General features: G+C 44.1%; 1 protein-coding gene across 1 annotated transcript; it reads right to left on the reverse strand.

Annotated features, from left to right (window-relative positions):
* Positions 1–579: 579 nt before the first annotated feature.
* Positions 580–11848, reverse strand: PRKAR1B (protein kinase, cAMP-dependent, regulatory, type I, beta; the record flags this gene model as incomplete). Its single annotated transcript, XM_009081307.1, has 10 exons — positions 11783–11848; positions 10191–10369; positions 4723–4896; positions 3693–3784; positions 3437–3498; positions 2885–2931; positions 2164–2322; positions 1622–1682; positions 1219–1340; positions 580–661 (listed from the first exon to the last, which is right to left on the reverse strand). Coding segments are annotated over exons 2-10 (976 nt in total), but the record flags the coding sequence as incomplete, so codon positions are not given.
* Between the last annotated feature and the right edge of the window lie 966 nt (positions 11849–12814).

Here is a 12814-nt window from a genome sequence, read left to right on the forward strand (position 1 = left end):
CCATTAACCAGTAGGTTCTGACCATGTTGCTTTCTGAGCTGCAGAAGAGAAGGCTCAGGAGGGAATCTCATTATCTTATTACTGTCTTCAGCTAGGTAATGAGTGACTCCAAAGCCAAACCCAGACTGCTCTCTGCACAGTGAAAGGCAGACAGAAAGCAACAAGCTGCAGAACAGGAAATTCCTGCCAGGCATGAATAATAAAAGTTCCTCACAACCAGGCTGGTTAAACAGCCAAAGAAACTGCCCAGAGAGGCTGTGGGATCTCCAACCCTGGAGACACAAGAGCCTCAAGTGGACACAGCCCTGAGCCACATAATGCAGTTTCTAAGAGGTCCAACCAAACCACCACCAGGTCTGTGCTAAATTAGAGCACTCTGGACAATCACTTTCTGTGAAATGTTTGCACACCTGAAAGCTAAGTGACTCTGATACTCACCTGACACTGAGTGAAACCACCAGAGCCCAAAGCAGTAATTAACCAAATCCATCTCACTTTCCTGCCCAGCAGTACTCCACACAGCACAGGTGGAATGGAGACAGTGCTGTGTGTCATCACAGCTGTCACTGGGTAACTCACCAAAGTAATCAGAAGGTCCCAGTCTGCCAACTTCCACAAACTCCTCGTTCTCCGACCGACGCTGGAGCACTGCAGCTGTGCCCTGGGATAAATCACAGCAACTCAGCTATTGAATTTCCAGCACCACTCCAAGCACTGAATTCCACACGGAATCAGCTGCTTTGCAGAAATGTTATGATGCCTCGAGTCTAAGAACCACTTGACAGTCCTTGCACAGTTCACTTGACTGCTCTGTAAACACAGCTGCTCCTCCCTCCTAAGCACAAAACATCTGGAATGTTTACATATCCACAGCACTGGCTGCTTCCTGGTTTTCTTCATAACAGCAAGAATATTACAGCATGACTATCAAAACCCCCAAAAGTCTCAGAGAGAAGACAATGACAGCACTAGCAAGACATTCCCAGCTAGCTAGAACAGGTCTCTACCCTGAAAAAGATGAACTGTTTGAGCTAGAGTTTGTTTTTTCCTGGAATTATCAGCAGCAGAACTAAATAGAAGCTACTGCACAACCAGCACAATATTTCTTTAGGAATCCTCTGTAAGTATATTCTTGTTTTGCTTTTCTCTAAGTGGTAGTTTAGGGACAGAATAATAAAGAAAAGGTAAGTTCTGAGCTTTAATTTTGACCTTACTTACCTCCAAGATAATGAAGAACTCATCTCCTGGCTCTCCCTGGACTACAATCTTTTGCCCATCCTCAAACTGTACTGGTTCCAATGCATCAGCCACAGTGAGACGTTCCCACTTGTCCAGAGATTCTACAGAGTGAACAGTTCATTAACACAGAGTCTCCTCAAGGCACAAATTACACTTTTTGCTCTCTGTTTATACAGAGGTCAATATGTTTCTGGCTACATTTTGTGCATCAGCTCTCGAGCCCTGAATTAAGAGCTGTTTGGGAGGGATGTAGAAAGGCAGCACAGGCTCTGCAGCCTGTTGTGCTCAACTACCACAACCTGTAATCAGCATAATGTTGGGTAACAGCTTCATTACAACATGGCAATCTATTCCACTTCAGAACAAAAATCTTCTCACTTACCCAATATAGAGACTTTACTAAGGAATTTCTCATACATATTTCTCTTTCTCAAAGTATTTCCCTAAAGAAAAAAAAAAAGCACAGAAATCAGTTTTCTTTCTTCTTCACGTTTTACACGAGACTTCAAATAAAACTCAAGACAAAAATAAATGTAACCAGACTTGCTGCATCCTGTCTCACAGACCCCAAACCCACAAGATTAAATGGAGATATTTCAGCTGAGCAACGTTCCTGAAGTACTCAGCATTTATTGCAGCCTTATTACACTCTCAGTCCAGTTTAATGCTGCACTGGTATTGTTCTGCTCACTAATGCAAGATTCCCCTTTGCCTGAGAGATGCCTGTTGAATAATCAGCTTTCTGATTACAAAAGAGACAGCAGGATTTGGAATAAATAACTCCAGCAAAGGACAGGCACAGAGGGAAGGTCAGATGAGCAGTGTAAGTTGAATAAACCCAAAAGCATCATTCCAGGTTACACACACAACGACTGGAGCCAACAGCATAAACCACACACATTTTTAGGATGGGACAATACTTGCCATCAGGATCCTTCTGTAGCTGTCTCTGTCAATGCCCCACAACTTCACATTTGTCTTGGCTTTGACTGTTGCAGCACGAGGAGTTCCATAGATGAGGGCGAGTTCTCCAAAGCTTCCTCCCTCCCCAACGCTGGTTGCCCACTCGCTGTTCACGTAGACCTGAAAGGCAACACATGGTGGTGCTCAGAGACACCTCAGGTTCTGCTCTGTTGCCCTTAGAGCACAGGGAAATTCTCACATCTGCACAGATTTGACATTTTCAGGGTTTTGTCAGCACTTCCAAGCCCAGCAGTTTTTCCTTTCATTGACCAAGGGGCTCTGCTCTCCATCACATGCACAGACTCTGCACATGTAAACTCCTGATAGGAAATAACATCTCACAAGGTCTGTCACAGAGCTATGAATTAGCTGGACTGGAAAATAGCAAGCCTGGTTGCTCTTAAGGCCTGTCCCACACCCCAGCTAGACTCCACCTTGCACTTGTAAAGCATTAGTATGGTGGTGGTGGCCAAATCCTTCATTTTCCTACTCAACCCAACTCAGTCTGTGCAGCCAAACTGAGCTGGTAAGGAGCAAAGAGGTGCCAAAGCAAAAGAAGCTTCTACAAGTAAGAACTTAACATGAGAAAAGCCGCTCAAGCCAGAGTCTGTAAAAGAGGCCTACAAATATCAGAGTATTCTTCTGCTAGGAATGAGCATATTGTAAATAAACTACTGCTTACATCCATTTCTCCTTGATCAACAACATAGAAGTTATCACCTTCATCACCTAAAGAAGAAAAAGAAATTGAATATATACTAAAAAGGGTAAATCTCTGCAAACATTCACATTTCACAGAACTCTTGACATCTCTGCCAACTCTGATGTTTGGCCTCTAAGGCTGACAAAGTTTTGCACAGCTTGCAGGGTGAAATGTCATGTTTTGCTGACCTCACACTCCTCCCAACCCTGTGGAAAGGACATCTACTGGTGCCCAGGAGATCAGAAGCAATTCCAGGATTACTGGAAAGGCACTGCACATCCATAAACTGATACAACATTTTCTGCAGAGTCATCAAATGACAATATTCCCAACAGATAATATATGCAAAACCGTACCTCCCTACAACTGTTCCTCTCTTCAGTGTGAGCTGTGCTTCAGGTAACACACACAGTCACTGCAGCCAGACAGTGCTGTGATATTCCAAAGAAACCCCCAAAACCAACAAGAGCACCAGGCCAGAGTGTGCTCATCACCTTCAAATTACTCATCAGTGCAAACACTGTCACTTGCCTTGCTGTATGACAGTCTCTCCTGCAATGTAGGTGACAGGGAACATGGCATCAAAGATGTCACTGAAGAAGAGGACACCAAATTAGACAAAAGCCATACAGACATCACACAGCTGTACCCCCAACCCACCAGCACTTCTCCTGCAGCCTCTGTATGCTTACAGTGACCACTGTGCTGCTCTGCACACTGGGCCACATTTAGCTCTCCTGAAATCTGCACTTCCAGAAGCTTTAAGCCTACCAAGATTTCCTCTTACCTTCTCTCGTTATCGTCGAGGTGGGTGAACAGCACATTCTTCTCAATAGCTTTTGCCAAAGCAGCCATAGTCTTATAATCTTTTGGAATAACCTAAGATATAATCAGAAAAAGCAGCTGATTCATTTTTTCATGACAAATTTCTGCATTTCCCAGGGTAAATAAATGATTCGAACTGCTACAAAACACTGGCTGAGTTTTGCCAGTTTCTTTCAAGTGATAGAGATCCAACCCCAAATATAGTCCATGTCTACAGCCAGTTTGAGCAGAAGGGAAATACAAGCTTGTATTATTTTATGCAACTGCTGAAGCATCATTCCATGCTCAGTTTATAAGTTTTTTGGCAAGAGGACAAGTATCTGTTCAACCTTTTCTGTGGAGAGCAGCAAATCTGCTCTGCCACTAGGCTAAAGGTGATGTTCATAGTATCATAGCATGTTGAGGGGTTGGAATGGAGCTTAGAGATCATCCAGCCCCAACCCCTGCCCTGGGCAGGGATACCAACCACCAGAATAAGTTGCTCAAGGCTCATCCAACCTGGAATGAACACTGCCAGGGTTGGGGCAGCCACAGCCTCTCTGGGCAACCTGTGCAAGTGTCTCACCACCCTCACAGGGAGAACTTCTTCCTACTACCTAACCTAAATTTCCCTCTTTCAATTTGTACTCATTGCCCCTTGTCCTATCACTACAGTTCCTAACAGAGTAGAGTCCCTCCTTCCTTGGAGGCCCTTCAGATCCTGGTAGTTTGCTGTGAAATGTTGTGGCAGCTGTTGAGTAACATTTTGTTTATATATTATATATGTGCATCTAAATATAAATGCCTTCAAAGTCCAAGTAATGCCTAAATGGTGTAATAGTTTATTTCATCCTCCAGTTCAACAGCCACACACAGGTTTGCTTTTCACAGCTGTCAGGACCTAACAGGCTCCAGGAGCTTGGTGGTGTATAACACACCGGATAAAAGGTGGGGATAGATAAACTCTTGGGACAGGAGATGTCATTTTTAGCAATGTCCAAAAATCAGAGCACCTTTCTAACATAAGATGCAGCATCCTCTTCTGTGTAGACTTCTGCGCTGATGGCCCCACGTCTCGACCTGTACTTCACCACAGGGTTCAGAGGAGGAGGAGGAGAGATCTCATCCTCCCTCGAGTCCGAGCGTGACCCAGACTTCAGCTGATTCAACAACTGCTTTGTTTCCTCCTAAACAGGAAGGAAGACATGTTTGTGTCACTTAATCCAGCAAAGCAAAACCAGAGGTTATATATCATGTTCCAGTTTAGTCTGCCAAGGCAAGGGAGCTTCCGGTGTACTGTTATTCCCACATGAAGGCAAACAGGAGGCTGCAGCATCCAAGATCAAAGGCCTTTCAGCCCAGATGGCAGATATGCCTTTCATTCATAACACTCACATCACAATGGTGTTTATTTTACTAAGTCACACTAATAGTTTAATAAACAAGTTGATTCTACTTTCTGCTAGTGTATTCCCCAGGTGATGTAGACATTCTCCAAATGCTCAAGACACTTCCCCAGCTCCCAAGGCCTCAGTTCCTCCCCTCAGCTGTGAGGTGTGAAAGCCTTTTGGGATTTGAAAGGCAGAAGAGCAATTCCTCAGAAATTCGTGTTACATGAGAAGTTTTTGAAACAGGTCAAGGCATGGACCAACTTGATCCTCATTAACCAACACTAATTTTTAGGAGAAAGAAACATGACCACCACGGACAAAGGAGCTGCAGGAAGGATGCTAGAGGCCAAAGGCTTTTTTCTGCTAACCACAGACTGATCAGCTTTGCACAACATTACACCTTTTCCTTATTTCCCTCAGTCACCTCTTGTGCTGCAGTGATCCTACAGAAGAACAAGGTTCTATCAATACCACGAAGTCTAACTTTAACACACAGAAATTTGATTCTTCAGAAGATTCATCTTAATCAACTAAAATCAGATTAAAACCAAACTAGAAACCCCAGAGTCTGAACATTTGCATCGCAACAGCCCAGTTCATACATGACTTCCCAGCACCAGGAACAGGGTTTGGGACATTCTGTAAGAGAACAAGGAGTCACCTGTTCTCCAGGAGCTCCAGCACTGTACAAGTTGGGTTTGTCCCAGTGTCCTTGACCAAGCTGCCCCCAGCCCCAAGCTGCCTCACTCCACTCCGGAGGTGCAGCCAAGCTGCCCCCAGCCCAGCTGGGCAGAGCTGCCTCACTCCACTCCGGAGGTGCACAAGGCTATGGATAACAACACCACTTGGAGGGAAGAGCCATCAGATAACCATTCCCAGAGTTTACATGACACCTCTCCCAGAGCCAAGGAACAAGCACTGCTCTATCTACTTACATTTCACTTCCTGCTGTTTGCCCATTGATAAAAAGGTGCCACATTGCACAATGATGGGAGCAAAATGTATTTTAAAACTTGTTTCTAGCTTCTGATTTTAGAGGAACGAGTCTCAACTGGGATGAAGTAAAAATAGCTCAAGCAGGAGTAAGTATTGGGTTTAAACTGCTTCTCCAGAATGGGCAACACCAACCACAAACATGTTTGTGCACATACAAAACACTTAACCCATAAATAATGACATTTTTGAAGGAGTGAACACAGCTGCTGTATTTTTTTCAGTATCACATGAAATATTAAACATTGTGATCAGAGATTGAGGCACTTCAGCAGCATTTAGTGAGGAGCATTTTTAGATAGAGGCACTTCAGCTACATTTAGTGTATGAAAACACTGTTGGAGAGACTCCCCAGGGCAATGTCCCTCTCAAGGACAAGGAAACTGCACTAACAGAGAAAACACAGCTGGTAACTTCTGCCTGACCTGAGATTTAACATGAACACACTAAAAAGCAGATTGTTAAGGTAGGACATGGACACAGAAACAAGTTCCAGCTGGATAAGAAAATGTATTAACCTGAAATAATCCTGCTATCCTAGACAGTCTGTGTCCACGCTCCAGATTCTCCCTGAATGAGACAAATCATAGAATCACAGAATCATTAAGGTTGGAAAAGAAATCCAAGATGATCAAGTTCAACCGTTGGCCAAACACCACCTGGACAGGAAACCCATAAATCTCCTGATATTCACATCACACACTGCAAGACAAACCTGTGCCACTATTTCATCACTACAGCAGGAGCATTCATTCACCTTTTTTCATTCCTGATACTAAACCACATTCATTACACCAGCAGAGCAGAGAACAATGACAGTAGGATCTGAGGAAAGGGTGGAAGTTGTTATCCTCAGTTACCTTTGCATTTAGCCAATGTTCATGAGAGCAATGTTTGTTCAGGCCTAGAAGCTCCTCAGATCACACAATGGACTCCGTTTGCTCTGGGCTGACCAGGATAACCATTAGCACAGTTTGAGAAACATTCAGTAATGAGGTTAGTCTATTTATTACACTGAAGTGTTGCTCATGTCTTGGAGCTGATGCAGTTCAAAGTTTTCAGTGTCAGTGATCATTAACTGTAAACTTCATTTTTTCCTGACAATATCTATTAAGCCCATGTAAATTACTAGAAGAAATAGTAAAGTAATAACACTCCACATACACATATTTAAGCCTATCAGGTACTGAAGGCCTTCACAATTTCAGAATTAGTTTGTACACTGTATAACCTGCTAATTGTCATTACACCAGGCACAGCCTCAACTTCTGGTTAATTAGTATTTCATCTATAACAACTCTCCACATATTTAAAACCCCCAAAACATTCAGTGGCTAAAAAAGCATTTTGGAAAAAGCTCTGCCATAAATCCACAACTGCACAGTGTATCCTTCAAAACCACCTTGTTTTGCAAAGGAAACTCCCAGGAAAATGGGGAAAAATACTCAGCTATGCCCTGTGGAGGCAGGGCAGGAGGTAGAACAGCTACAGTGACTCCATGTCAGTCACAATTCCTAATTCCAGCTTTCTATCTATGTCTGACATCCACAAAATGGATCACACCCAGTATTTCAAAGAGGCACTGATTCCAGAGGACAGCCACATCCAATATCCAGGATCCACCTGGCAGGCTGCAGTAATGATCTCCACATCCCATTCCCATAGCTCAAACTACATCACACAGCCCAGCCCAGCACTGGAGAGATATTAGCATGTATTGGTGCTACCAGACCTGTCTGCACAGCAAAACACAACAGAGGCCTCAATACCCCCCAAACAGATAAAATAAAACCATTTCTACAATCAATGGGTGGTAATTAGATTCATCTAACAGCTTTCCTCACCCAGAGGAGGATATTTGAATTCCTACAGTAGCTGTACCAACCTTGGAGGCAGCAATTTGAATGTTTCTGAACAGAAATTCCAAAGCATGTTTAAATGTCTTCAATGTATTTTAATAACATGCCAGTGAATCAGCTCTGTTTGTGTGCAGTGGAAGAGATGACTTGTCAGGAGAACAAGAGAGAAAATAGCAACCTCAACTTCACTTTTAAATGGTGTTCCCTCAAAATTCCACCTTAAAACACCCAGACTGGATGAAACTCAGGCTGAGATACAGTCACACAGCTGAACACACAAAGCACATTGAGAAGTTGCTCTGCTTTATTGAAGATGGAACAGACATGACTTGGAGAAGGTGAAGTAGATTCAATTTCAAACATTTTTGCTCTACCAGAGCTAAGGACTGGGTTGGAGTTGGTTAAGAATAGCCCTGAGCATTTGTGCTTTCCAGCCAGGGATGTTGGAGTTTGCTAACCAGCACAGGGTGTTCACTGTTCTGTTACCTGATAGCTGGGAAGGTACAGCATCACCTGGTTAAACTCAGACCAAGGAGTTGGGCTGAGGGAGGAAATCACCCAGAGAATCTGCAGCAGTCTTTACACTCAAAAAGCAAAATGCTACAGTCCCACTTGCAGCCACAGCTGCACTAGTGGGTATGGACAGCCCATGAGAAAATACCCTGATCAAAACTCTAAGAGCAGTTTAAGGGAAAAAATCATCATCTAACCAGTTTTATTTACAGCTTCCTCATAGGTTGATGGAGAACACAGAGAGCCAATTTGCACCAGAATAAAATCATCAAGAATTATCCCATTCCAGAATAAATGTCATTAAATTTGGAGCTGGATTTGTTGCCTTGCTAAAACCTAAATCAAATTTCCTTTAATCTTAAATACTCCATGTTGGTCATAATTCCACCACACAAAAGCATCCAAATAATCCCATTTTATATCCCCACATATGGATTGGTTTACCATTTATTCTGAGCACAGCAATGCAGTTTACTTTGCTAAATGTTGCAGATCAATACCTGTGATGATGTGTTAAAAATTATCATCCTATCAGCAGTGAGAAACTTGAGAAGCCAAGAAGGAGAGATGTTAACAGGCAGGGACAATGCATTTTTTTAACCACCTCACTGCTGCTGATACTCTCTGTGAAAGGACTCAGCTAGACACACCCCAAAAAGAAAAATCAGACATATTACAGAGCTCTGGTTCATTTACTAAGCAAAATGTTGCTCAAACACGTTGTGAGTTACAGGAGGTTCGTTTGCAGCCTTTGCTCATTTTCTAGTGTTCACCTCGAACACTTCCATTAAAATACAATTTCCACTGTACATATTTATGATCTCTAGTGTTAATTCCTTTCTTCTATACATCAGCAGTGAGTAACCTGCTAGAATAAAAAAAAAATAACAAAAAAAACCCCAAAGAAATATCTAACTCCCACATACAAGCACTGAAAGCAGCACCTGCAAATAAACCACTACTGAACAAGGTCACTGCTGCATCATCTACTAATTCCATGTTCTGAGTAGGGATGTTGTATCCAACCTTTCCTCTGCCAAAGCCATTAAACTTCCCATTCCCACAGCAGCTTCTTCCTCTACCTGATTAGATAGCAATACACCCAACGAACAGTGCAAATGAATGTGAAATCAGTTTCAACTACTAATGGTTCCTTTCCCAAGATCCCAGAACAACAACAACAAAGACACCTGGAGGACAAATGCGAGAGGAACAACAAAGCACAACTCCAAACTCCCAAGAGAAGGCAGAAACAGACTTGTTCTCCTAGAGGTCTGGAATGCAAATACTTCCATTTGACTTAACCAGGCCTGGAGAACAACACTGGCTCTGCCATCCAATTACTGAATACCAGTTGTCTCAATTCAAGAAACCAAATGGCATCACCACTGTCCAACTAAGGTCAAACTCCACAGTGATCATCCAGCTACAGACACAATCCTGTATGCTGCCTATCAGCTGCTAGGGGTAAACACTGGATTGGGATTACATCTACATCCCCAGCTGGATAAGTCTCCTTGGCAGCTTATGTTGTGCCCTACATGCTTTGGTATGACAGAGGTGCATAAACCAATGGAAAACAGGATTTGTTTTCCAAACCCACAACTTCCAATTTCAACAACCAACACAAACACAGCTCAAATCTGCAGCTCAACCCCCAAAATCACAAAGACAGATCAAAATTCAGGTTGTTCTGCTTCCTTCCCTCCCAGTCTGTGTTTTTACCTTCTCCAATCTTTCGAAGTATTCTCTGATGAATCCCATGGGCCTCTCAGGTCTCACTGTGCATAACTGTACAATGCAATCCTTCAGAAGCTGCTGGATGTTGTGTTTCTGGATGTAAAGCTCACATTCCCGAAGGCTGCGCTCCTCCTCGCTGCTGCTGCTGCTGGAAGCTGCCATGGCTGAGGGGAACAGAAAGAGAAGGTTAAATGACTAGTGGAAATAAAGATGCTGCTGCCTGATAAAGTCAGGTATGTTATTCCGCATTATCTTACTGCTATCACAGCATAAAACTGCCTTTACCTGTCAGAACAGTACCTAAGCTGAACTGTGAAAGAAAAACTGAGAAATTCTTTAGCAGCTGGAAAGAAATCCAAAATCTGAGGGCTCTACAGCCACAGAAGGAAAAGCACTTGGTTGAGCTAAAAAAGGCTTTAACAAGTCAAGCCCTGTGAGCACCCCAAACCAGGGAAGCTTCCACCTGAATTTGAATTTGCTGCTGCCTAAACTGAGTGTTTCACAGGAGTGAAGGCTCAGTGCAGAGAGCTGTGTGGTCTGTGTGGGGTCAGGATGGCCAGGAGGGAGGTGGAAATCTGAGAGCACAGTATGCCAAGTATTCGGAAGTGAACCACGTCAGCGTCAAAGCCAAAGCCTCAGTAAATGTCAAGGCAGAGTCCACTCACGGAAGTTATGGAATTAGAGGCATCACACCTAAAAGCTCCTCCAGTTTAAACTGGTCCATATTTCATAACTATCTCCATGGATACACTGCAATCCCAGAAATATTTCTTCAGCTGTAAATAATGAAGAGAACACCTTTAAACGTATCTGTTGAGTGCCAGGTTTGCAGAAGGCTTTGCAGAGCCAGCTGAAATGCTTCCAAAAATGCTCCTTAGCAGGTTTTTTCCCCTCTCTCAGGTTTGTGTTGGGTTTGCATAGGCAGGTTTTGGTCTGGGGGGGCTACAGGGGTACTTCTGGGAGGAGCTGCTGGATGCTTTGCCCATGGCCAACAGAGAATGCCAGACAGCTCCAAGATATATATATCAACTAGATACTCTAGTGTTTTTCAAAGGTATTTTTCCTGCATATTCCCAAAGTGGAGCTTCCCTGGGTGCTCAAGGCAGAGCTTTCCCAATACCCCCAAGGCAGAGCTTCCCTGATGCCACTGGCTAAGGCTGAGCCCATCAGTGACAGTGGTAGTGCCTTTGGGATAAGGGACACGAAGAGTTGGCTTTATTTCTCATTACCCTTCTCTGATTTAATTGGTTTAATTTATTACCAATTTCTCTGAATTGAGCCTGTGATGGCAATTGGTGACTGATCTCTCCCTGCCCTTATCTCAACCCATGAGTCTCTCCTCATATTTTCCCTCCCTCGTCCAGTTGAGGAAGGAAGTGATGGAGCAGCTTTGGTGACCACTTAGTGTCCAGCCCAGATCAACCCACCACAAGGTCATAGAACCATTTTACAACATATTTTTACATATATATCAACATTTCAAGTTATTTTTTTCATAAAGCAACTATCCCTGAGAGAGCCAAAGACACAGGAAAGAATTTCTGAGGGCATTTTTGATGAAATATAAAGAAAGTTACCTGGTACAGGGACTGTGGCAACAGCTTATTAATAGGCAGTAAGGTATGTTGATCCCAGGATCAGCTTTTGAAAGGGAAAAAATGGATTCAGTCAACATGATTCTGAGAACATGACGAGCCACTGAAGTCACTTCATGGGTTTTATCCTGCTGAGGCAGCAGTGGGGAAACCCAAAGCACAGAGGGAATACCACACTGTGTCCCCTCTGGATCCTGCTGCTGCAGATTACAGGAGGCTTGGAGTTAATAGGGAATTGCCAACACTTCAAACAGGTTTCATTCTTGTCACACTTAATCCCTGCTCAAGCAGACAGACACGTGTATTATGCATTGCATAAACACTGTGCGTGGCCTTCACGGGCTGAAAAACTGCTGCAAACTTCTCCAGTTACTTCTTTTGTTGTGACAGCTCACAGCGAAGGTCAGAGCTAATTAACAGCCCTGCAGATACCCGAGGGGCTCCTGCAAATTACCATCTGCGGGCAGGCACGGGCTGGGGCCACACCGGGAGGGCAAGGGCAGAAAATAACACAGGCAAAATGAAATCTCCAGGATTTCTAGAAGGGGTTTTTTTCCTGCCTATTCCCAAGGTGCTTTCCTGAGACCCCCAGGGCAGAGCTTTCCCAATCTCCTCAAGGAGGAGCTTCTCTGAGAACCCCACGGTGGTGTTTTCCCAATCCCCCCAAGAAGGAGATTCCCAAACCCCCCAAGGAGAAGGTTCCCTGAGCCCCCAAGGAGGAGATTCCCTGAGCCCTCCAAGCAGGAGCTTTCCCAATTCCCCCAAGGAGGAGATAACCTGAGCCCCTAAGGAACAGCTTTTCCAATCCCCCCAAGGAGGAGATTCCCAAACCCCCCAAAGAGGAGGTTCCCTGAGCCCCCAAGGAGGAACTTTCCCAAACCCCCCAAGGAGGAGCTTTCCCAAACTCCCCAAGGAGGAAGTTCCCTGAGCCTCCCAAGGAGCAGATTCCCTGAGCCCTCCAAGGAGGAGCTTTTCCAACCCCTACCAAGAAGGAGGTTCCCTGAGCCCCCAAGG

Source organism: Acanthisitta chloris, unplaced genomic scaffold (assembly GCF_000695815.1).
Source record: "Acanthisitta chloris isolate BGI_N310 unplaced genomic scaffold, ASM69581v1 scaffold28548, whole genome shotgun sequence".
NCBI lineage: Eukaryota > Metazoa > Chordata > Aves > Passeriformes > Acanthisittidae > Acanthisitta > Acanthisitta chloris.